Source organism: Melopsittacus undulatus, chromosome 12, assembly GCF_012275295.1.
Source record: "Melopsittacus undulatus isolate bMelUnd1 chromosome 12, bMelUnd1.mat.Z, whole genome shotgun sequence".
NCBI lineage: Eukaryota > Metazoa > Chordata > Aves > Psittaciformes > Psittaculidae > Melopsittacus > Melopsittacus undulatus.
The window spans coordinates 7,075,180-7,099,046 of record NC_047538.1 but is presented as its reverse complement, the minus strand read 5'-3'; the positions used below and the strand labels follow the sequence as shown (position 1 = coordinate 7,099,046).

The window sequence follows — 23,867 nt, the reverse complement described above, 5'->3', positions numbered from 1 at the left end:
TGTCCAGAACAGAAAGGAATGTAGAGATCCATTCAGTTTGATAGCCAGAATTACCAGCTATCAGCAGAATAGGGCTATGCTCTGATGAGCTGGAGTTTGCTGTGTGGTACTTACCAGATGATCTTTGTCAATTGTTCTGCTAATTCATCAGCATTAGTGCCCCTGTGAAATGGTCTGCATGCAGAATCCATCACTTTGAGGTGCTCAGGTCGTTTTAGCTGAGTAATGACTTTCAGTGAACTGAAGGGGACAAGAGCAACGTTGAACAAGAAGTAATGGGTAGTTGTGACTGCTCTGGCAAGCAGAGAACCTGCTTTGCCTTGGGGATGGTGCCTTTTTTAAGTCAGCTCTCTGATGTGCTGTCAGTCAGATGTGGAATCCCCAAGAGGTCAATGTTCCATACTGGTTTTACCAGTGTTTGCACAGACATCTGCATACTGCTGATCTGAACCAAAAAGGCTGTGTAAACAAGAGACACTACCCTAGGGAAGCACTCCAGCTCAATACTGTTTCCTGACCAACTGAGTTTTCTAATGGGATTTTCTTTTTCACACACTGAAATAGCACTATTGGAAGATCAACAGTGCTGCTTCCCTTCTCTCTCAAGATGAGAGAAGAAGCTCAAGTACTATGGGCAGAAGTAGGAAATAGTTGTGTCAGATTTCGCCCCCTAAGCTGTGATGATGAGTGGTGAACAGTAACCTGCCTTGTGTATAACATTTCCTCTGCTTTTTGTACATGGCATGATCTGTAGATCAGCCAGAGCTGGACAGTGAGATGCTCAAGCTGCTATTGTCTCCTTGAACATTTGGCGGTGGGTTGGAAAGGAGAAGCTGGGAGAAACCTGTGAACATCAGATAAATTACATAAGGAGTGCATTAAAAGAGCTAAGGAAGGATTTTGTCTTTAAGCTGTTAAATCCTAGGGCAGTTTAAATTGGAAGAGACCTTTGGAGGTCACCTAATCCAATGCCATTCTCAATACAGGTCCAACTAGATCAAGTTGCTTAGTGCCTTGATTCTATAGAAGCTATCAGGAAGTAGTGATGGAAAAATCAGTGTATGGGAAAATGATCTTGGTAAACTCCAATGTTTTAATAAATTCCAGTGGGCCTTTTTATGATTTAAACATAAATGAGAAGCAGTACAGGAAAATGCCTGGACTTGTGTATGTATAGCAGAATGCTGAAAAGCCGTATGTGTCATTGTATGTCTCCTGAAGAGAGGTGTCAGTTTTTGCTAAATATTAATGTACTGCACTAAAGTCAATGGAACACCATGCAACCAAAATACAAAGGCTTATTCATCTTGCTTCAAAACTCTGTCTAAACATACACCTCCAGCCTCTCTGTAGAAGGATAAGAGCCATAAACTGATATTTAGCACATTTCAGACAAAGACATGGGTATTTCTATAGCTGTGCAAAGCATGTGCAAAATGATATGAACACTTTTACCAAACCTAAACTGAGTTAAGTTTAGGCACAGAATCTCTTCACCCATGAGAAAACATACTGGGAATTGTTTTAGGGGTTGTATATGTATATATATGTGTGTATATATATATGTGTGTGTGTATATATATATACTGCCCCATCCCTGGCAGTGTTCAGGGCCAGGTTGGACAGGGCTTGGAACAACCTGCTCTAGTGGAAGGTGTCCGTGTCTGTGGCAGGGAGTTGGAACTGGATGGTTGGAACTGGATGGAGCTTTAAGGTCCCTTCCAACCCGAACCAGTCTGGGATTCTATGTACCCTCCATGAAAAACATGAGAAAATAGAGCACCAAATACCAGGCAAACATCTGTATTCATCTTCCAGTGAAAGACAGATTTTCATGTGCTTTCCCTATATTGTCTGCTTATCTACTTGGAGGCTCTTGTAGCATTCAAAAGTTGTGCTGAGACCACCTCTGACTGCTCTGACCCTGAAATCCTGTCAGTGGCACTTACATGTTCTGAGCTTCTTCTGTTCTACCTCAGTTTTTTACTATGAAGACTCTGTCATGCTCCCAGGATCAAAGAGCATTGGCCCAGCCTTCCACATCTGCATCATGCTTATAGCCATCTGCAGACAGATTTTAGTCAAGATTAGAAATACAGCTTATTCCATTATCCTGCAGCAAAAATAGGAGAGTCAACCTACTAAACCCAGCTCTTCCATTGCCATTTCTCCATTAAGCAATTGGTACAGTTTATCCCAAAGACAGAAGCATTTTAATGATGAGGAAAATCCCCTCCACACTCCTGAGTTCACAAGAGTGACAGTAAATGAATTACTCTACAAAACAAAATACAAAACTCAGAGAAGGGTTAAAAGCAATTAGACTTAAATATAAGTGACTTTAAAATCACTTGCGTGATCTGGTTTTGCCTGGGTTTCTCCCATTTATTCAAAATACAGTGTAGATCTTGGATTAAGCCAGCAATTCCTAAAGGGAGATCCGCAGGGATGAGAGAAATGGAGTACTGTGTGTTCACTGGAAAGGGAAATACACATCTACCTTGTAGTGAGTACTGATGATGTGGGGACAGAATGGCTCCTGGCTGCACAAAGTGGTTAAAGTGACCAGGTAAGAAGAAGCATTACTGCTGCAGTGGTACAAGTGGATCAGACCAGTCTATGGAATTAGCATAACACCTACTATAAATAGATTTATCTGGGCCAGAATAAATCTCAGCTGTTTTGACCAGAATGTCAAGTCACCTCTAACTAAAGCAGATTCTTGCTGCATTCAGCCACAAAGTGTTTCAGCCTAAACCACAGTCCTCAGGGTTGATGGGAGGAAGACAGAGCAGGTACTGTCACAGAGCCAGGGAGCTGTGCCAGGCACTTCACTTCCCATTACCTGGCTGCATATTGGGTTGATCACAGTGAGGATGCAGAGCTGTAACAGACTTCAAAGCAAAACCAAGCTAGGCATCTATGAATATAGATATATGTATTTCCTTGAAAGAGGGGAGGACTTTTCAGTTACCCTGATCCCCAGTTTTCCTCCATTCTTTGGAGCAGGAGCTCTCCCATTTACGGTAAAGGTGTGAGCTGGTGCTCACCTTATGACTGGTTTTACTGGCTCCCTGTTCCCTTTCCCCAGCCCCTCAGCCCATCCTAGTGCTTGGCCTTTTGCAAGTTCTCTCTGGATGTTATGCTTTTCTTCTGATTTATGGTTTCCTGTGGGTTTGGAGGAATGTGAGGCAGGAGTTGTGTTCTGCTTTGTCACTTCGGAGCAGAAAGGGAAACAGATTAGTAGTAACAGGTCTTGGGTTTTGGGGAGGTTTGCAGGCTGATAGCAAAGCTTTAGGAAGGATCAGAAGTACTCTGTGGTGACAGGCCAGAAGTGCTGAAAGCAGAGTGAGCCACAGACCAGGCAGAAATCACTGCGGCCGTTGTTCCCATTGAGCAATAGCACGGACATGGGTGCTATCAAATGCAAAGAGCAGCCATGTATTTCTTATTCCAGATGATTTTTATTTTAGGTAATCCGAATGTGCAGAAAGCCTCCACAAAGCAGAGTAAAAGCCATGGTTAAGACTTGGCAAGCAAACAGTGAACCTTCCCTGCTGCTGCAGAAGAGAATGTATCTAAGAATATATATGTGAGAATAAACCAGTCACTGAACAAAGCCTTAGAAATGGGAAGATAAGGAACCCAGAAGCCAGCATACTGTGTGTTATTCCTGCACATCTTGCAGGAACATGGAGTGGTTTTGCAGTGCTGTTGGATCATCCCTGTGTTTGGAATGGAGCAAAGTCCTGTTAGAGCATTAACCTCTGAGATGATTTAGGATACGAACTGCCAGATCAAAGCCCATTTGGTTCTGGAATTTGGTGCCTTTTGGGATTGGGTAATGTGCCACAGTCACCAGTTTGGAGGAAGCTTTGTCAGTTGTTTTCCAAAGTCAGGCTTGTGTGATCTCAGTGATGGAGAATCCAGGGCTGTGGCTTGGCCTTGACTCAGCCTCAAATCAAAACCAGGCACTCCTCCCCATGTGAACTCTGTCTTCTTGGCCTGTTTCTTTCCAGGACATCTCATTCAGGGCTCTGCATTCCCATCTTCCCTTTGCAGCGAGAGGATGTTGGCTGTATGGAGGATGCTGACAGGATTTCCACTGTTACCTACCTCTGTCAATCAGACCTGGTGGGCTCCCTGCTTTTTGGACAAGCATGAGGAATACTTGCAAATAGGGGTCTTCATAGACTTCTCAATGGGCTGTCCATGCATCAGGGCCTCTAAACACAACCTGGCTGCTATTAGAGGCCATAAAATCATCCCTTGCCACCACTCACCAAGGCCAAAAGTGTGGCAGGTAGCTGTGTTCGAACAGCATCCTTGGCCTGGCATGTGGTTAGCTTGTGGATCGCTATTGGATGGCCACTACAGGTGGATATCCAGCTTGTAGCTACATCTTGTATTAGCTGAACACTGGATGTAGCTTTATTTTACCTCAGTGCACAGTTATGCTCCTTTTCTTTGAACAAGGCATATGGTAAAATATTTCCTTTGTTAATCTGCTGTGTGAGGCTGCAATGGAATGTTCAGAACAGAAATGCTCATGCATGGAAGAAAAGACCTTTTTACATGATGTACTGACTGGCAGTGGCCCTGTTTCCCAAGGCAAACAAGGTCTTCATTAATTAAATGAGAAGCAGTTGAAGCTCTATTCCAGTGTTCATAGATGTTCAGTTAAATGATGGCTGATATAAATAGCATTCTCTGCCCACTGCCTCTCCACTTAGGGAGCTCCCTCTGATGGAAGAACGTGACTGAGCAGAGCATCTTGGATGTGCTGTGAACTTGCTGCTTGGGGGTGCCTGTGTGGAGGAGGCCCCTCTGCTGGGCCTGACATCCTTTCATCCTTTCATTCCAGGTGCTCAGCCAGTTGAGAGCAGAAGGTATGTCACACAGGGAACAGGGAACCTGTCTGCAGGGTTAGTGCCAGCATCCGGGGTGTTTTGGCTCTGGTTGTTGCTATATGGGCAAAGAAGAGAGCTCAGTGGTCAGCAAGGACTTGGAGGCATGTAGTTAAATGCTGTCTCATTTCCAAAGCGAGGATGATACAGTGCTATCATCTCACTTTATGGAGAGGTTGACAAATCCTTCCACCTTTGACTCTTCTGTTCTCTTGTATTCTTATTTAAAGGCCAAAATCCAGATGTGCTAGGCATGAGGTAAACAGGGAATGGGCTTCTCAGCATCCCTGAACCATTTCACCACACTGTCTGTGCATGCTTATTGTTGGGTCCACTATAGACCAGCTGCAGGTTTGAGAACATCTGGCCTTCCCAACTTCCAGTCCTGTTGCAAGACATACTACTTCCAGCTTGCTCTAGATGATTGCCTTTTATTTTTCAAGAGAGGTTTTGAATTAGGTTTGTGTGACAGGTATAAAGTGCTGGGTAAGGGATCAGGCAGATCAGCTCTAGTCTTGGGTTGGGTGTTGAGCTTTTGTTTTGACTTCCTTTGGTCGCATTATGTCTCCAGTGCCTCTCTTTATTTCTCTTGTTCTTTACCTGCCATACCTACTTAAACTCACTGAAGGTGTGAGTCTCCTCTGGGGTATTGTATAACATCAAATCTATAAGGGTTTCTGTACACCCGGAAAACACAGTTGCTACAACGAGTAATGCCAGCAACAGTGTCCTTTGCTTTCCCGATTTTCCTATGGGTGTGACTTCTCCCTGGATTTTGGAAGCAGTCAGCAGTAGCCAAAGCAAGTACTGAAAAACATAGCCCCTGGCTTGAATAGTCATGTAGAGATATTAATAACCATGCACACAAAGGAAATGATTAAGGAATAGGCAGAGTTCCTAATTGAATGCTTCTTCCCCATTCACGGGAGGAAGGGTGTGAAATCTTTCTTATGCTTGCCAGAAATCCAGTCATGAGCCCATTTGTGGGACAGGTTAGACTGCAAAGCAGAGCCAGTTCCCAGGGCAGGGCTGGGCTTTTTGGATCTGTGTGAAGAGCTGGGAGTGCAGGTTGGCATGGCAGGAGCTTCTCTATTTTTTTCCCAATTTTTACTTCAGAAATGAAATGGTCAAAGAAACTCCTGTGATACAAAATTCCAAAGTATATTTTCATTTGAATACTGTCATTCCATTTCCAGCTGAGTTCAGATCTTACTTAGATGTCAAAGGAGCTTCAAAGTGTGGAAGCAGAACATATTGATCCATCTTTTCCTTCCAGAATAGGGTATTCCCAATCTCAACATCATCCTATCAAGCATTTCACTCTGATAGACCAGCATCCTTTCAGAAAGTACTTTTTCTCTCCAGAAAATTCCCAGGCAGCTCTGCATTTCATGTAATGCTTCATGAATTCTGTGGCACCCCATACTGCAGTGCCCTGAGTTAGCTCTTGGCCCTCATGGTTGCATAAGCAAAGCCTTTGATGTGCAATCACTCCTACTCAGCCCTTAGCAGGAGAACCTGTTTCACAGGGAAAGGAAGTGTTTGTTAAAACACATCAGTTATATCCAGTGCTTTTCAGAAGCTTCATCTTTCCTGTCAGATTAGTGCATCCCTTAAATCCCAATCTTGAAGAGACACAGGCTGAAGTATAAAATATCTTATCAAAACAATGGCAAAGGTAGCTTTAGGTGGTTCTGCTGGATTTTGCACTGAAGGAGAGGAGATCTAATGATGTGATGATGACAAGATGCAGAAGCAGAGGGTTGCATGAGTGTCCTGCTAGCTGCCTTTCAGAATAGGTATCTGGAGGGATGCACTGCACGTGTTACACAGCTAAAAGCACTGAGTAACTCTGGGCTTTTGGGCATGTAAGTCTGTCCTCACACAAAGGTCAGCATGTTTAAAGAGCTGGAAAAGTTTAAGTTAAACCAAATTAATCAGCATTGAACCAAACAAGTGCATTAAGATTTGCTTTTGTATATCAGTGTGGCTCTGCAATGGTAACTAAATACCAGACAGCATTTGGGGTGTGTTTACATTTGTGGAAGTTTGCTGGGTTTATGGGGCTGGTATAAATGGAGGGGATTTAGGCTAGTGGGAAGTGAATGTCCCAAAAGAAAGGCAGAACATTTGCAAAACCAGATCTCATTCAGTCCTGAGTTTGGTTTGTGGTTTCCTTGTGAATCAGAGGAGAAAAAGGGAGTGGGAAGGGGAGAGAAAAGATGTTCAGAACCCAATCCAAACCCAACCCCTTTCTCTCCCCCCAGCCAAGGTCTCTCATATAAGACATTTGTTTCTTCTGGCAACAGGAGGAAACCTTTCCAGACATTGTCCTCTGAGAGCTGCTCAGTATTTGCAGTTAAAAGGGCAGTGCACACGTAGACATGTATGCACTGGGAAAGAAGGAAGAATAACTGTTATTGTAACGCAAAGGACAGGTTGTCTTATTGTTTTTAGCCCCAAGAGTTCACACTGCATCACATAGGAGGTTTGATTTCACTGAGCACTTCCTGACCTGCAGGACTTTAACTGCCTAAAGCACCAGCCCCCTGCAGTTAATTCCTGCAGTGAATTCTCTGTTGCTGGAGGACATGATGAAGATTCATTTCTTACTGCTTTAGGGCTGCACGTGTATCTCAAGTCCCAAAAACATTGGATAAGAACAATTGTTTTCTTATCTGTCTTCATGAATCAGTAACAACATTTCTTCCCACTCCCACTACAAGAGGCCAAGCCAATTTCTTTACCCCCATCCTACTTCTTCAGCCTTAACAGGGAGGATGAAGCTTCTGGCACTGAGATGATTTTCCTTGCAAAGGGTGCTGCCTGCAAGCTGTTCTTTGGTGTCAGCATGGAATGTATCTGGGAAATACAACATACAGTGTTCCTACAGAGCACTTGTAGAGAAACTTGTCTTGGTGAGGGCTGAGATGATGCAGCACAAACATGTTCCCCAACAGATTCGCATTGAAAGCAGAAGTGTGGGGCAGAAAGCCTGGGAGTGTTGTGTCGCAACCTGGTTTAGCAGATATAAAAAGCCAATCAACTAATACAAAGCCACCTAAGGGTGACATCCCATCCATTACCCTGGATCTGGGGCATGGCTTGTGTTAAACTGTGCTGTGTGTAAACCCTTCAATAGGATTGTTTTGGAGGCCACAGTAATTAAGGGATTATCCATTGAAAGTGGGAGATGCTCTCTCTGCCTTAGGTAGCAGGACACTGCTCCTCCTGTGGCTGGGATAGAGGTTCAAGGACTGTGTCTCTGACAGGAACTTGCTCTAGAACTGGTGGTTTTAACTGGAAGCCTTGTGCCAAGGGGACTGGTGTCATGCAGAGTTGAAGCATGGGTAGTTTGGGTCTATGCAGCACTTCCCAGGCTGCAGTATTTCCCAGTGGGTTGTGGGGTTTTTTTTAATGTCAGATTTATTGTTGTCTTCCATGGATCCACTTTCAATAATAGCTGTTGTGCTGAGACAAGCTGAAAGCTTGGTTCTGCTGCAAATGCAAAGGAGATGTCAAAGAGCTGTAAGGCAGGGTACACAGAAAAGGGCATCAGTGTTTGTTCCCAGGAGAGTGTAGTTCTGAATATTGCTGCTCTCAGGGGCAAACAAGTTCCTTCCATCTGGAAATAGAAACATTGAACACTGGCAAATATTAGCAAAATAGAATCAATAGACAGGATCTGTTTTATGGCTTGAGACTGAGAAGGAGGATGCTCTGCTCTGCTGCTGGCCTTGGAGATGGCAGCGTGACTTTCATCCACATATGCATCCCTGTCTGCAGGCTGCAGGAATGCACTGACCTCCTGTGTCATTGCTTGTTGTGCTTTAAGCCACACTGGCAGCTAAGGTCATGCACTCCTCTCCCAGCAGGATGGGGGAGAAGAATTGGAAGGGTAAAAGGGAAAAAACTCATGGGCTGAGATAAGAATAGTTCAATAATTGAAATATAACAATGATTAGAATAATAATAACAATTATAATTGATGATGATGATAATAATAATGAATAAAAATAACAAGGAGAGAGGAATAACCCCAAGCAAGACAAGTGATATAAATGAAAACAACTGTTCAGAGCGCACCAACTGATGCCACACAGCCCCTGAGCAGTGGCTCTCCCAGCCAACCTTCCCCCTGGTTTACTGCTGAGCATGATATCCTACAGTCAGGAAGATCCCTTGGATCAGCTGGGGTCCCAACTCCTTGTGCACCCCCATCCTTCTCACTGGTGGGGTGAAATGAGGGGCAGAAAAGGCCCTGACTCGCAGCGATAACAAAACCATCCAAGAATTATCAGGATTTTCCAGCACAAATCCAAAGCACAGCCTCATCCCAAGGTCTAAAAGCACTTAAACCTCTGGGAGGTCCATTTTCCAAATGACTCAGCAGGATGAGCAAGAAACTCTTTCAAAAGGCTTGTCACAAGTGTCATAGAGAGGAGTGCCAAGTGCCAAATAACTGATGCAAACAGGACTCCTTTTGGCAGGAACTCTGGAGGTTCTGTGGGGGTCAGGGCCTGGATTCCCAGCAGAATGGGGTGACTGTGGCTCAGGTGAGCCCCTGCTGATGGAGCTGCATGGACAGTGATGCTGTGCTGGGGCATGGAAAGCAAACCCCAGCATTGAAAAGGGCAGTGAGGATCCGCTTTGGCACAGGGTTGGGAAATCTCACTGGGCAGGGAGAATGGTGGAGAGGCAGCCAAGAGGAACACAGCTCCAGTGTTGGGGCGCACAATAGAGTTCCTGTGGCAGCTGCCACAAGGGAGGGCTTTGTCTGCAGCCTGTGCTCCACGTGCAGGCCCATTAGCAGCTAATGAGTTCAAACCTCACCGGCCAGGCAAAGGACAAGCAGTAGTCAGTGCGAGATGATACCCTGTCCTGGAACAGGCCCTGTGTGGTTGTCTGTTCCGGAGCTAATGGGAACAAGAGATGAAGTGTGTGTGTGTTTGTGTTCAGGAGGTCAGGGTGACATTTATCTCTGCCATCGCAGCAAAGGGACACCTGCCACTGGCAAACTGAACTGTCTGCCTCGCTCTGCATTTGTGTGTGTGTGTTTCTCATCACAGTCCTTCTTTCTCCCTGTTTTGGCACTTTAGAGACTGCCAAGGGATAGGAAGGGTTTGGAGCCAAGGCCAGGTGCATGATTAGTGCCCATGGTTCCGAAACACAGAGAGGCATGGAAAGCAAAGAACTAATGTGATGAAGCCTTATGGCAAGACTCTCTTTGGATGCAGAGATGCAGAACCAGTGCTGAAGGCTGGGTTCCCACTTGGTGCCGGTCAGCAGTGCTCCACATTGACATCAACTGAAAGACCTTATAACATCTTCCAATACCTACAGGGGTTGTCAAGAAATCTGGAGTGGGACCTTTTACAAGAGCATGTAGTGACAGGGCAAGGGGAATGGCTTTAACTTGCCAGAGGGGAGATTGAGGTGAGCTCTTAGGTAGAATTTCTTCCCTGTGAGGGTGCTGAGGCACTGGCACAGGGTGCCCAGAGAAGCTGTGGCTGCCCCATCCCTGGCAGTGCTCAAGGCCAGGTTGAACACAGAGGCTTGGAGCAGCTGCTCCAGTGGAAGGGATCCCTGCCCGTGGCAGGGGGTTAGAACTGAAGGATCTTTAAGATCCCTTCCAATTCAAGACATTCTATGATTGTATGATCCTATTAAACTGTTCCTGATACAGCAAAAGCACTTTCCTCCTACTTTATTTGCACTTCCCTTTGCTAATCTGCCCTTCCTTCTCTGCATCATTTTCCTGACTTACAGCATCTCCTTTTATTGTCAGTGTGTCTTTTCCCCTCTCTGGTCTTTGGCTCCCATTGATCCCTCTGAAATTCCTTCATATTCCAAACAAGCAGGCTCTGCATCTGCTGCCAAACTGTGTGTGTGCATTGTGGTTCTGCATGTGTGTGGGAGAAGGAATATTTAGGAGTAAAACAAAGTTTTCTCTGCAGCAATAACCATGATAGACTAAACAAAATCTTGCACACAGCTGCAGTCCAGCTATTTCTGGTTGGAGGCAGGAGGCTTGTGCTGCACATAGCAGAGTCCACCTAACATCTGCCTGTGGGGCTTCTTTTCCCACTACAGCTTTTCTGTGGAATTCTAGTGAGTCAAAGGCCCTGATTCTCCCTGCACTCCACACCACTGCCAGCAAGGTGCAAGGTAGCACTATTCTGCATTAAATTCTTCATTCTAATGAAAAACCTGGTAGGAATTTGATGTGCATCAATGACAAGGTATGCAGCCTTCACTTCAGGCTTTAATTCATCACTTGTGCAGGTTTAGTATGTCATTTAAAGTCTCCATGTAATATGAAGACATTTAACAGTCAATTCTGCCATTCATCACACACCTACAGTGACTATATATGCTGATGCTGCATATATCCTGGCTTAGTATTAAGGATGATACTTGTGGCAGCATGGGGAGTGTTTCATTGTCTCATGCTAAAAGATCCAGCCTGTGTGCTTTCACTTGCTGGCCACATTCACCTCTCCCACCATAGCAACCATTAGGTTGCTGAGCATTAGGAGTTGATAATTGCTTTGTGGTGTTTCATTTGTCTTTAAGTTGCAGCTTCTGGTACCAAGTGATCCCATGGGACCCAGAGAAATCAAAGACTTGATGGTTTCCATAGAGAAATGCCCAATGGCTATAGGCAGGTAGAAAGGGTTTTGTGCTTCTTATTTTAGGGTATGTCATGTGTTTGAAAGTGTGATTTGTGGAGCCACAGAGCAATGTGCTTCCATGGACAAGGGCATCTGTGGTGTCCTTGCATTAGGCAGTCCCAGAAATGAAAGAGACACAATGGTCATGCAGACTTCCAAAGTTCCTCACCCTCAGTTTTGTGTCTGGTTTTACTGTTTGCTTGCATAAAAGCATATTTTTGTATAGAGAAATTTAGCAACCTGCAGTTTGACCTATAGCATCCTGGGGCAAAAACTGCCCTCACTTTGTCTAGGCTAGCTGGGATGCTCACTGTGTTTAGAAACACATTGTGGCTGGCATCTTTGTGGGGTTCACTTTGTTAGCTCACACATACCTCTTGTGCTCTGTGCCAGACTGCTATTTAATGTTAAATAATGCAGATGGAGCAAGACTAAAGAAACCTATGAGTGTTTCATGTACCATGGTTAACAACAGGCACTCCATGTCTTCCATCTTTCAGTGTGGGACAGCAAGGCACCCAGGGGTATAAGTGTAGCAGCATGTAACATTGACTCCCTAGTTTATTATTCTCTGGGCGTATCTTTGGATCTAGTTCATCATACTAGCTACACAAGTGCAACTGGTTTTACAAGGACATTTCTTCACTCCAATTCCTGTTCCAACTTAGCAAGCTGGGTGAAGCATGTGCTTAGCACTAGGCATATATGTGAAATCCCATTGAATTTGGTGGGAGTGAGAGACAGGTTTCAAATCAAGTATCTGCTTGAGGACTTTGCATATGCATGCCCTTTAAAACCTAGCTGGCTCCAGGACTTCTCCTCTAAGCCTTTGTCGGTGAAGACACTGATGTTAACCCACCTTTGGTAGCTTTCTCACTGGCTTAGCTACTGCCAGGGAGCCTCTGCTGACCTACAGTGAAGCCCTGTGGTGAGACCTCCCGTGTCAAAGGCAAACTGTCACCTCAGTGAGTCTCTCCCCTCCAGGTACCATGGAGTACAGTTTACACATGTGCTATCCATTGAGAATTGAGCTACAACTCCATGTTTGTCTCTTGTGAAGCAGTGAGCTCCCTCTTGCTGCACTGTGCACTGCTATCTGTGGCTCTTGGATCAAACAGGAGAAACTGGAAGTTCACACATTTAGGGAAATGATGGATATGTTAAAAAATCCCGATTTTTTAATTGAAGGGATGGAAAATAAGTAAAAATTCTCACTGTCAAGGTGATCAGTACTATGTGGGTGTCCCTACAGTCAGACAAGGTAAGATGAGGTACACCAACACCATAGGTCCTACCAGCTGCTCATTGTAAGGATTAGGAAGGAGCTCTTTTCTCCTCTTCTCCATTGACAATTGAACTAATGTGTTAGGGGTATTTCTTTCACCTAAGCTGTATGACATGTGTGAAGCATAGAATCCTGGAATGGTTGATACCAGGGATGGGGCAGCCACAGCTTTTCTGGGCAACCTGTGCCAGGGTCTATTTTTTCCTAAATCTAATCTAGATAAGGCTCCATTCGTGTTGTCAGAGAGCTTCTGTGTCTGGGAATGGCTGGCTTTAATGGAGGGAGTATATGTTCTAATCCAGGGCAGTTCTTTAGTCCCTTCTCTGATCCCTCTGGGAGGTACTCCCATAGGATTGTGCTTGTTGCAGAACCAGCGCTAACAGAGTGATTGAAATCTCCAGTACTTTAACAAGTGACAGGGTGTCTGAGGTGGCAGTTTGCTGTCAAGCCTTATGAGCTACAAACTTGTGTGGCTGTAGCCTTGAGAAAGCATCTCACATAGATTCTCTTCCCAGCCAAGGCGGGATGCTGAGCTAGCATTTATGGCACTGTCCAGTTTCATTCCTCCTTAGAACTCACATCTCCAACACTCTTCTGTACTCTCTGCTCACTGTCCTCAGAAACCTTTGGCTGCACTTAACCATGTCATAACCAGTCCCGTGCTAGTTCCATGAGCAAAAGCAGAAGCCATGTAAATCAGGCTCTCGTTTTGAACAGGAAAGCATTGCACTTGCAGGATCTGGTTGTCATGGATATTGTCACCATGGAGCTGTTGCCATGGTGCTATCTGCTCCCATCGATGGAGATGCAAAGTATACTTTGAAGAAAGGAGGAAGAAAAGTGGATACTAGAAGGCACAGGAGCTTTCAGATAGGGGTTTAGGGAGATTGGTTTAGAGTTTTATTGACTCTGGTGTCTGTCTGTGTAAAGTTCCTTATTTCCTCTTTTGTGTCTTCTAATAGCAGCCAACAAAAGGAAGTGAGATGTTACGTATTTGCTGTAGCATCCTCCACAGCAGTATTTCACCATGCTGTGAAAGCAGCACCTTTCTCTCTTGCAAAACATGATCCAAAGGATGACCACTAGTAACCAGTATTTGGCTTTTACCTCATCTGAGTTGAAAGCTCCAGAAATCCAGTATCTTGCAGAAGATGAGGGTGGAATTTAAAACCCCATCTCCCCTGCAGGCCCCTTTTCCTTGAAGGAACACACTCACCTCATTTTAATTTCTAGAGAAAGTCTGTGCTCCTTTGGCAAGTGCTTTGGCAGCTCTTAGTGACCTTGTCAAGCTGCTGATGGTTCTGGAAGAAGGAGTTGAATAAGAAACGAATTGTGTCTGTGCCAAACATCCTTGTCTAGTTAGGGGCAGAGCTGTTCTCACCAAGGCAATGCTGGTTTCACTCAATATCAAATAAAACATAGATTTGATAAATAGTAATACCAGTAAGTCCACTTTGCACACCTACAGCTCCTCTCTGAACCTTCTGTCACTGTTGTGGATGAAACCATCCAAATACTCCTGAGTGAATGGGAAGGATTCATTTTCCTTATGCTATTAGTGATAATGGAGCACAGAGACTGCGGTAAGTGGCCTTCCGTAGATGCTGTAGCCATCAGGAATAGGATCCAGGAGTTCCTGTTTCCTGTCCTGAGGTCTGGAAAGCCCATGTTTCATTACACTAAGGGAGACCCTGAACATGACTGTAATGCCATTTAGTGTCGGGCCCTTAGCAGCCTGATCTGAAGCTATGTTAAACAGAGCTGAATGCTCTGCGTGGCTAAATATTGTCTTTGATCTGAATATGCCAGTGGCTCACTTCCAAACACATTAGGCTCAGGAGGCAGTCTTTTTCCTAGCCACAGAGGATGTTTCTGTGGAGGAGTTGTCACTGCAAGGCATGGATTAGCTGTTTCCCTGCACTTGACAGGCACTTTTGTTGCTGCTAGCAAAGTGGGGTTTATGCACATGTAGCTATTCCTGGTGCAAGGTGGGTTTCTAGGAATCTCCCAGCCCACTCGACATGATGATCAGGTACAGCACAAGGTATAAAAGCTCTATTTGAATGTGGTGCTCCTGTATCATGTGTGACTCATCCAAGGCAAGAGGGATGGAGCAAGCCTGCCTGCATCCAAGCCCACAGCTGGGAACAGCTGGCCTGCAGGTGGGTCTGTTCAGGGTTCAAGGGCTACAGCTTCTCCTTCCCTCCAGCTTGGAGAGTTTTATGCACAGCAATACATAGGGCTTGTAAGGGAGTGCTAACACCATGTAGCAGCTAGGTCCCATATGTAAGAGTCACAAATCAGCCTGAGTTGGAATTGGCACCAGTGGAGGTAGAGAGAGGGATAGAGGCTCTCCGGCAGTATTCCTGCTCTGCTGAGCTAAGGGAATATCTTCATGTTGACTGCAGTGGGAGCTGGCTTGAACCCCATGTGTCCTGCTGGAACACTTGGAGTAGGATCAGCTCATGCAATGCAGAGCTGGGTGGCCCCAAGGAGATGTACCTACATTTGATGGGCACCTTTAGAAGCAAGACCCTCCAAGGTGCTTTTTACCTGCTTGGCTATAAAGATGCAGCTTTTTGGAGGGGCTGAATGAGGAGCCCTTTGTATGTAAGTGTTCCTTAGGGACAAATGAGCCCTTGGCTTGACCAGTTTAACAACCTGTAACGTGGTGAGTGCATGCAGAAAATAGCATGGAGTTTTCCTGAATTTAGGATTGGAAACCAAGCTTAGTCTGTGTATTCCTGTGCCTCAGTTTCCCTGCCAGCAAAGTGAGGGAAACCAGATGTGTGTTTGTGTCAATAGCACTCAGTGAACAAAAGCATTGGAGAAAATCATTACCACTCTTCCACCACGAAGCAAAAGAAACATGAAACGTGCAGAGAGGCCTCTCTGAGAAGTGCCTGTTGATCACTTCATGCCTCAGCTGGTTGGTAACGTGCTATTGTTTAGTTCTAAGGTTTATTAATCAAATCCGTGACTGTTCTTTGCTGTAGTCAGCTCGTCACCTGAGGATCCCTGGAGCTTGCCAAGCATGGATTAATCACTGAACACTCAGTGTCACTGTGAAGCAAATGTTTATCGATGTAGCAATGGGGAAGTCAAAGCTAAGAGATGACTTATATGGCAGCTAATAACTGATTTGGTAAGCCTGCTCCTTGCTCCAGTCATCGTAAACCCTCTTTTGTAAGACTATTACTCTGCAGAGGCAGAAGCAAATAGTGACTAATTAGAATGTAACTAAAAAAGGGGCCATGTGGTTGACGTGTCACAGCCAGTGCCTCGCCGTCAGGATGCCATTTACGCTCTGGCTTTGACCATACTCCTCTACCAGCTCTGTCCTAAGTGCACTCTCAGCACAGCTTATGAAATGTAGTTGTAGGCACCCACACAGTTACACTTAGCTTCAGCTTGTAGTGATGCCAAAGGCAATTTCTGCATCAGTTTCCCAGTGGATTTTCTTGCTCTGATCACTTTTTGGATGTGGGTGATTATTCTCGGTGCTTGGCTAGGACCATCTAATGCAAGTCAGTAAAATCAAGTCACAAGAGGTGAAAGGCAGATGTGTTCTTGCTGCGGACTCTGATAGCAGTCTTATTATTCCTGTTCCCATGGGATATAAAGATGCTTCTGGGAAGATTTCTTTATCATGCTTCTGAATGGCTTCTTTAAAGGACAAATTAAAATTCACAATGCAAAGCCTTCTGCACTGTGGGGAATTGCTGATTTCTCTGTGCAAGGAAGCTGAAGCCTCATCCCTGTGGTCGGAAGGGCTCTGCTTTGCACTGAACCACCACCAGATGAGCTTGTGGATTGTTTTCTCCCCCCTCATAACGGAAATAGCCCAAGGCCTGGAAAAGCATTAGCAGGAAGAGCACAGCATCAGGAAATGCAAAGGGCACCCAGCCAGGACATGACTACACAGCTTTTAGCTGCCCAGCAGTTGGGACGTTGCATTTTTGGGTGAAGGGATTCAATTCCCTCTTGTCAGAATTGCTGTTTCCCAGCCAGATGCTTCCAGCTGGATGAGTGTGTGAGCAATGAGTGCTGAGCATCCCTGTACACACACTGTGGCTACTCCTGTGCCTGGGGTCTTGTGTTTGTGGATGTGGCAAGTGTGTATTTTCATATGTAGGGATCATATGTGCCATTTGCCATGCCTGTTCAACCCACCTCTTGTGTTCCTTCAGGATGGAGCAGGGGAGCTCAGCAGTGCTGAGGTGTCATTACTCATCCCTGTGGAGTTATTCCAGGTTCCCAGCTTGCTTGTGTAACTGAAAGGGTTTTGCCTTTTATCTATGACATGCGGGCGGAATAGTGGGAGGATTTAAATTTGGGAATGAAATTGGCAGAGGGTTTAGCCCAATGCTTGTGTTCTGCAGTAAGTAGTTACAGTGAAACCTGTTATTTCTCTAGGGGAGCATCATCAGTGGACTCTGGAACTGCATTAGTGAGCGGGATAAGGATATTTTGAACCCCAAAAGCCATAGAATAGACTAAGACCCAGAAGAATAGACTTAGGCATGCTGAACCCTTGAAGGATGGGAAATCCTTCAAAAAAGCGTTAAAAGAACCTGGTATAATCTCTTTCCCAAAGCTTTCTACTTGGTAAATGGGAAAAGACACTGCAGGGAAGGAGTTAGGCACTTGCTTAAGGACTGAGGTCTTTTTGTCTTCCAGTACAGCTTTTCCAAGATGAATGCATGGCTGCAGTACCCCTAACCACAACTTGGCTTCACAATTCATCTCCCCAAGGACTTAGATATAAAAGCACCATGTGACTGGAAAGGATGGATAAGTGTTCACTCTCACTTCCTGTAATGAAGCTGGAACTCCATTACAGTGCTGGAACTGAATAGGTCCCTGAGATCACTGTCCTTGAAACCACAGAATTGGAACCTTTTATATCAAGCTTGTGCACCAAACAGCAAGCTCCAGTTTCATGCTCTCCTAGCCACAGTCAGTTGTATTCATGCCTTAGTGGATACCAGACCTAAAATGTCTTCCTCCTCCACAGAGTCCAAATATATCAGCTGCTTTTCTTAGGTTATGATAAAAATGGGGAGTAAATTATAGATGCTCTCTCCACCTTCTGGCAGGAGACAGGCTGCTAGACCGCCTTGTTTCACCAGCCTCTAGCTGATGGCTGCAGCTTAAACAATGCTCTTGCCTTCCTGAAGAGAAAAGCATCCCCAGAAATGCCAGCTCCCTTTTGTAGCTGGTTGTGATGTCCAGCTATCAGAAGCACAAAGAAATCAAGTGGAAAGATTGAATCTGGCAGGAAGAGTGCAATGCATGAAGGCACACAGCTTCCAAACCCAGAGAGCAAAAATAGCTGCAAGAGCACAAACTGGCCTGCAAGCAGCTCTTTAATTATTCCATCTCTTTCAAAAGCCTTGCCCCCGGCACATCCAGGCTGCCATTTGTATAGGGAAGCTGTATGTGTTGTAGTAAAGCTTGAGCACTGCATTATTAGAGAGAAAGAAGCGGCTTTTTTGGCTGTGTTTTCAAAGAGCTGGTAGCAGATCGATTGTGGGCAGAGCCCTGGGCATGAGGCAGTCTCTATGTTCCTAGTGAGTCACCAGGATTTCAGTTTCAGTCCAGCTGATGTGAGGGTGAAGGGGGTTAGGTTTCTGCTTGGATTCTAGAGGCAAAGCCATTTAGCTTTTAGTTGACACTACAGTAACCAGCAGCTTGGTGAGTCTGTGTTTCAGGGCACTGACAGAACACTCTGTCTTCCAGAAGCCACCCATTCCCTCCTGTGGTGTCTAAGTCTGTATCTTCCTCCAACCCTTGCAAGTTGACACTTTCGAAGTTATTGAGAAACACTGAGAATATAACAAAGCTCTTGTGTGTTGTCTGTGCTGAAGAGGACATCTGAGTTTGCTCAGATTAGGGAGCAGATACTTGGTTATTATTATACTGGAATTAAGTCAATAGCAATTGTATGAAGCCTCCCTGTTGGCTGAGATGTTCAAATGAACACTGCAGCAGGACTGGAAAGAAAAGGAATTGCTAAATGCCAGTAACCAATCCAGTGTCATTTGTAAGCCGATGGAAAGACCACTGTTAAATACACCAGCTTAGAGAATCTTTTCTGAGCTGTCAAACGTGCTTTAAAAGGAAGATCAGTTTCTTTTTCTTTTGGGCAAGTCCCTTGCTGCCCACTTGGGTACCAGAACAAGAAGAAGAATAGGATGCCAGGTCAGGTGAGCACTGTGACACAGTAAGGGAACAGAGCTGAAGCAGAGCTTCTTGCCTCTCTCTTCTGTTAGAGTTTGCAATGTCCACTTTCATTGTATGGCTTGAGAGAGCAGGGAGGTTATCAAGGGAAGAGAAGATGATGCGTGGGGCCAGGGAAGGTGTATCCCATATGCTTCAGTTGTCCTCAGCAGGTATAAACTGTCTGTAAGTGGGTATTTCTCCTTGCATGGCAGGAAATAGAGGAGCCAGTTGTAGACAGTAGTTGTGTTTTCTTGCATCTGGTACTTTTGAATGAAAGCAGATTCTGGGCTGTCTTCTAGGATATATAATGGTGATGAATAACTTCGGCTGTTTCCTCTCGATTTGATGTTCCGCTTATGTTAACATGTAGGGAATATTGTTTGCTGAGATGACATCAAGAGCTCTTGGATGAAGGGAATAGAGACTCATCCTTTCCTCACGCAGGGCTCCAGCTCCCATTGCTGCAGAGCATCACAGCTCATTGAGGAACAGCAGACCTACCCCTTTGTTAAAAGAAACCAGATGAAGAAAGGACAGCAGTGGAGTCACAAGTGGCCTGTAAATGGTCAGCATCCCCCTTTTGCCCTCCCTGGGTGGGAGCAGCATGGGCAAACCACAGGCTAGAAGGAATCCTTAATGGAAAGGGACATTGATGGAGGTGACACTCCTCTGCTTGTAAATAATGTCATCTAGGAGCAGGAGAGTAGCGGAAGGGGAGGACAGGAGTCTGAAGACAACTTCCAGCTCTTACATCATGGTTCTTGAATATGCTGCCAATTCAGATTCAACAAGATCCATGGACTTTGTGGCCAATAATTGCATGACGACAGACTCTTTCCTCTTTACTCCATCCAGATTACTCAGAACTATAGCAAATGTTGGCTGTCTCATAACTCACAGATGGAGCCTGCACTCACCCGTGTAAGCTATTGTGCATACTTCCCATTGAAGGACGCTTGGAATAGATGTTAGTGGATGTGCTGTGCTACTTTGGTTACATGTAATCCTTGTAAGGTACATACAAGTACCATGCTGCTGGCCTGAACCCTTCCTCAGCTTGGCAGAAAGTTAGATTTAGACCTCAGGGGCTTTCTTCTCAAACCTGTCCTTCCTTCTCCAAGCTCCCTTAGTGATAACAGTCAGTTTTCATCCTTCACTAATTCACAGGGGACACCAAGAGCCTCAGAGCTACTACATACTCTAATGGTCCTTTTAGGACTTCTGCTGTTCCCTTTGGTGGGTGTCCTACCCTTTTGCTGGGACAACAGTATTGATTCATGTGGCCCTAAATCACAGCTCTCCCCTCCTGTTCTGCCATCTGGCACATGTTCAGAAAGCCTGAGTGTAATATTTCAAGAACCAACCTTTTAAATTACAAGCCCACAAGTTTACGAAGCTCCTTGCAGGGAAATTCGGGTTGCTTATCCTTGGTGTGTAAGGGTGGTGTGAGGCTTACCACATTTCCAGGTGTGTGGTTAAAGAAACATCTGCCCAAGTATAGAGATCGTACAGCAGCAAGCAGCTCTACAAGGGAATGCTCTCAGGTTTACAGTGCTTACTTTTGGCCTCTAGCCTCCAAAACGTCATTCCAACGCCTCAATCTGGGAATGCCTATTGCAAATGCCTGATGTCATGTTAATATTTCACTCTGTGAGGGAGGTCCGGTGACCTTTGCAGCTGGATTCTAATGGCCTGTTACTGTCACATCTGCCCAGTGACGTGGAAGGAAACCAGATCCGATAATCATGGAGCAGATTTATCCATATGCAGGCAGAGCCCGTGTGAGTGAAAGAGACTCATGGTGTTAAAGGACCAAGATGTGTTTCTGCTTGAGTGATGGCTCCTAAGGTTCCAAGGACATGTAATTCACCACATAGCTGCACTTCAGGCACAGTAATAGCCTGGAAAATAGAGTTTGGTGGTACTGAATAAGCAGTCTGTGACTGATAGGAGTGGATGGCTAAGGTGTAACAGTGGTTATTTCTGTATCACTTGGCATTGCTACCAATTAACAGCACTGCCTGCAGAATCTCTTTTCCCAGCCCTGTGGAATTCATTCCTGATGTGGTGTGATCCTTCTCCAGAGTAAGTGCTGAGTTTATGTAGCAGCAGGAAACTGGAGTGGGAAGTGCGAGTCCCTTCTCCTGTCCACCACCAGCACACATACCTCAGGCCTTACTCATGGGACTTCTGGCTTCTTTCCCCATCATAAGCAATGAATTAATGATTGCTTTTTGCTGTTGTTGTTGCAGGGCAACCATTGATGAAGTGGAAACAGATGTGGTGGAGATAGAGGCAAAGCTTGACAAGGTAAGATGGAGCAGCTCAGTGCAGTGCTTTGAAGAGGGACTGATGAGTTCCTGCTTAGGAGTATGGCCCCACCAGTCACTTCTAAAACATGAGCCCATCTCAGGCAGTCAGGAAGCTAATATACAGTGTACAGGGCTTGTCAACAGGACCATGACTCCCTCTACTGACAGGTACCTGCCAAGGCTCCTTTGAGACTGCCAAAGGGTTCAGAGCAAGAGGTCCAGGTGGGTTCCTAATGCTGAAGGAAGGACTTCTTGTTCTGGTCTTGGATCTCAGGGGACTGACACTGCTTCTCTTGCTGTGCAAGTTATTTTGGTGCTGTCTGATGCCTCTCTCCATCACCTTGCTTGTGACATTAAGGAGCTGTTACACATCCACAGAGCTCTAGCACTGCTGTGTCAACTAAGGGATATAAGGAGACCCTTGCAGCTAAATAAGGGGCCAGATCCAGGCTGATGGTGGTGGTGCTGTCTGATGTTCAGCCAGGCTGTGTACCACAGCTGCAATCTGACACTGTCAATAGCCTCTCAGGGACCAGTTTGGCTGTTTTGCTTTTATGCTGGTGATTCTTTACATCCAGTTGGTAGTTTGGATCCAAGTCAGAGGCTATATGATGGAAGGCGGCTTTTCCACCCCCACTTCTCCTGATGTCTGAGACATCAGCCAAGTTGTTTCTGAACAAGAACAGAGAAAAAGGAAGAAAAGGAGCCAGGAGAGCTGTGGGCTTTTTATCTGAGAGATTTCCCAAAGCTACCAAGGGATAAAACTCCTGCATATGATGGAGAAACAGGCTTTGTTGAAGTCACCAGCCTTAGGCAAAGCTGTGTCCTATAAAACCTATTTACTAATCAAGCTGCTTGAAACAGTTATCTGCACAAGCTAACTAGTGTCACTGGCGAAAGCTGCAGAGGGATTTGGGTTATCTGTTTTCCTCTAAGCTAAGGCTCTAAAGACAAAGCAAGGGGTCAAACTTGCTCTGAATCTACCACTACTGCTGTCAGTGCCCACTGTAGTTAGACAACTTGGTGTGCCAGGACCAACCCTGGAGTGAGCAGGATGGGCTGGAAGTACAAGAGCAGCTCAGGGCTCTCAGTTTTTTATTGTTCAGTGCTTGTTGCAAATTGATTTGAGCTCGTTTGGGTGAGGACTGCATCAAACAACAGTTTCCTGTAGCTTTGCCTTATCCTGACAGCAGTTAGGGGGTGATAGTCTGGTGGGTGGCCATTTCATTCTGTTTGCATGCATCATTCCCCTGCCTGCTGCAGAGGTGAGCAGTCACACAAAGTGCTGCCTCAGTCTCCATCAGCCCTGGGTGCAGGGGGAGTGAGGCTGGAGTTTGCATCTGAAGAGCCACTGAAATTCAACTTTGTTCTGCTGAAAGTAACTTTGGGCAAGAATCAGTCACCTTCTTTCCTAATCAATCAGTATTTGATGGCCCAGCTCCTCTCTTTCAGCCTTCCTAGGGCTTGGTGTTGTGCAGTGGTACACAAATAGCCAGCATCACTAGCTCTTAAAGAGCAGGAAGCTGGCAAGGACTGAATGTTTCTCTGCCTTTTACTCTGCTCCTGAGCACTTAGTTTATAAATGATAAGCCTTTTAACACCTCTTTAAGATAGAGGTAAAGGGCAGTGTAAGAGATTCATCTAAGGGAAGACCAGAAATTGGGGCTTTTCTTGCTGTTTCTAAGAGAATTCCTTCATTCTGTCCTGTGCTCCATCTGCAAAGCCATCACTGCTCCCCTTGGGAATGTATTTGTGCTGAATGGCCTTCAGCTACCAGGAACTCAGCCTTGGCCAGGAGGGTGTGCACAGAGGCATGCTAGAAACCGCCACGTTGCAGAATAGGCTGGGTTTCCTTTCCAGAGGATCTGTCCAAACCTCTAGTGTATGTCTGGGCTCCAGATGTGACAGGAACTGCATCTGTTTGCTTTGCTTCTCTGGGCTTGGATGGGATAGCACAGATGTGCTAGCACCCAGCATCAAATTGAGTGGCCAGAAGAAGATGTAAGTGTGGAAGAGTGTGTACACAGATAAACCCTGTGTGACTATGTATATGTTGATACATTCAGATATGTTCTTAACAGAACTGCAGACAGGCAAGCCAGCTTGTTCTGCAATGCATGCGTAGAGATTAGGCCCCAGAGCCTTGTGGCTGCATAAATAGAACAAGCACCAAGCCCCAAACCAGCACACCATGCTACAGTGGGGCTTTGGTATCCAGCCAGACTGGAGAGCTGCTCATTGCCAGTCTGTGGGTGAGGCTGGTTGACAGGGCAAGGTTGCTAAAGCCATTTGTCATGAGTAAAATTAATATCCCTAAAAACCTCCTGGATTTTGAGAATGGAAAGCTTCAGTTCCAAGAGTTGTTCATTATCAGCAGTTAAAGTTTTCATTTAAAAAGCTCAGAACAGTGATGATTTAAAAAATAAACCAACAACCAAAAACTGGAATCATTTTGCTCAGTGAT

The 23,867-nt window shown here is 45.4% G+C and overlaps 1 protein-coding gene across 8 annotated transcripts in view; it reads left to right on the top strand.

The window, feature by feature from the left end:
• The window catches only part of ACAP3 (ArfGAP with coiled-coil, ankyrin repeat and PH domains 3), a 74,374-nt gene that overhangs the window by 12,186 nt on the left and 38,321 nt on the right, over positions 1-23,867 (top strand). For all 8 annotated transcript variants that reach the window (XM_034068248.1, XM_031044330.2, XM_031044327.2 and 5 more), the window contains exon 2: positions 21,344-21,401. In XM_034068248.1, coding sequence (XP_033924139.1) covers positions 21,344-21,401 — 58 coding nt within the window. The remainder of the gene's footprint in view (positions 1-21,343; positions 21,402-23,867) is intronic.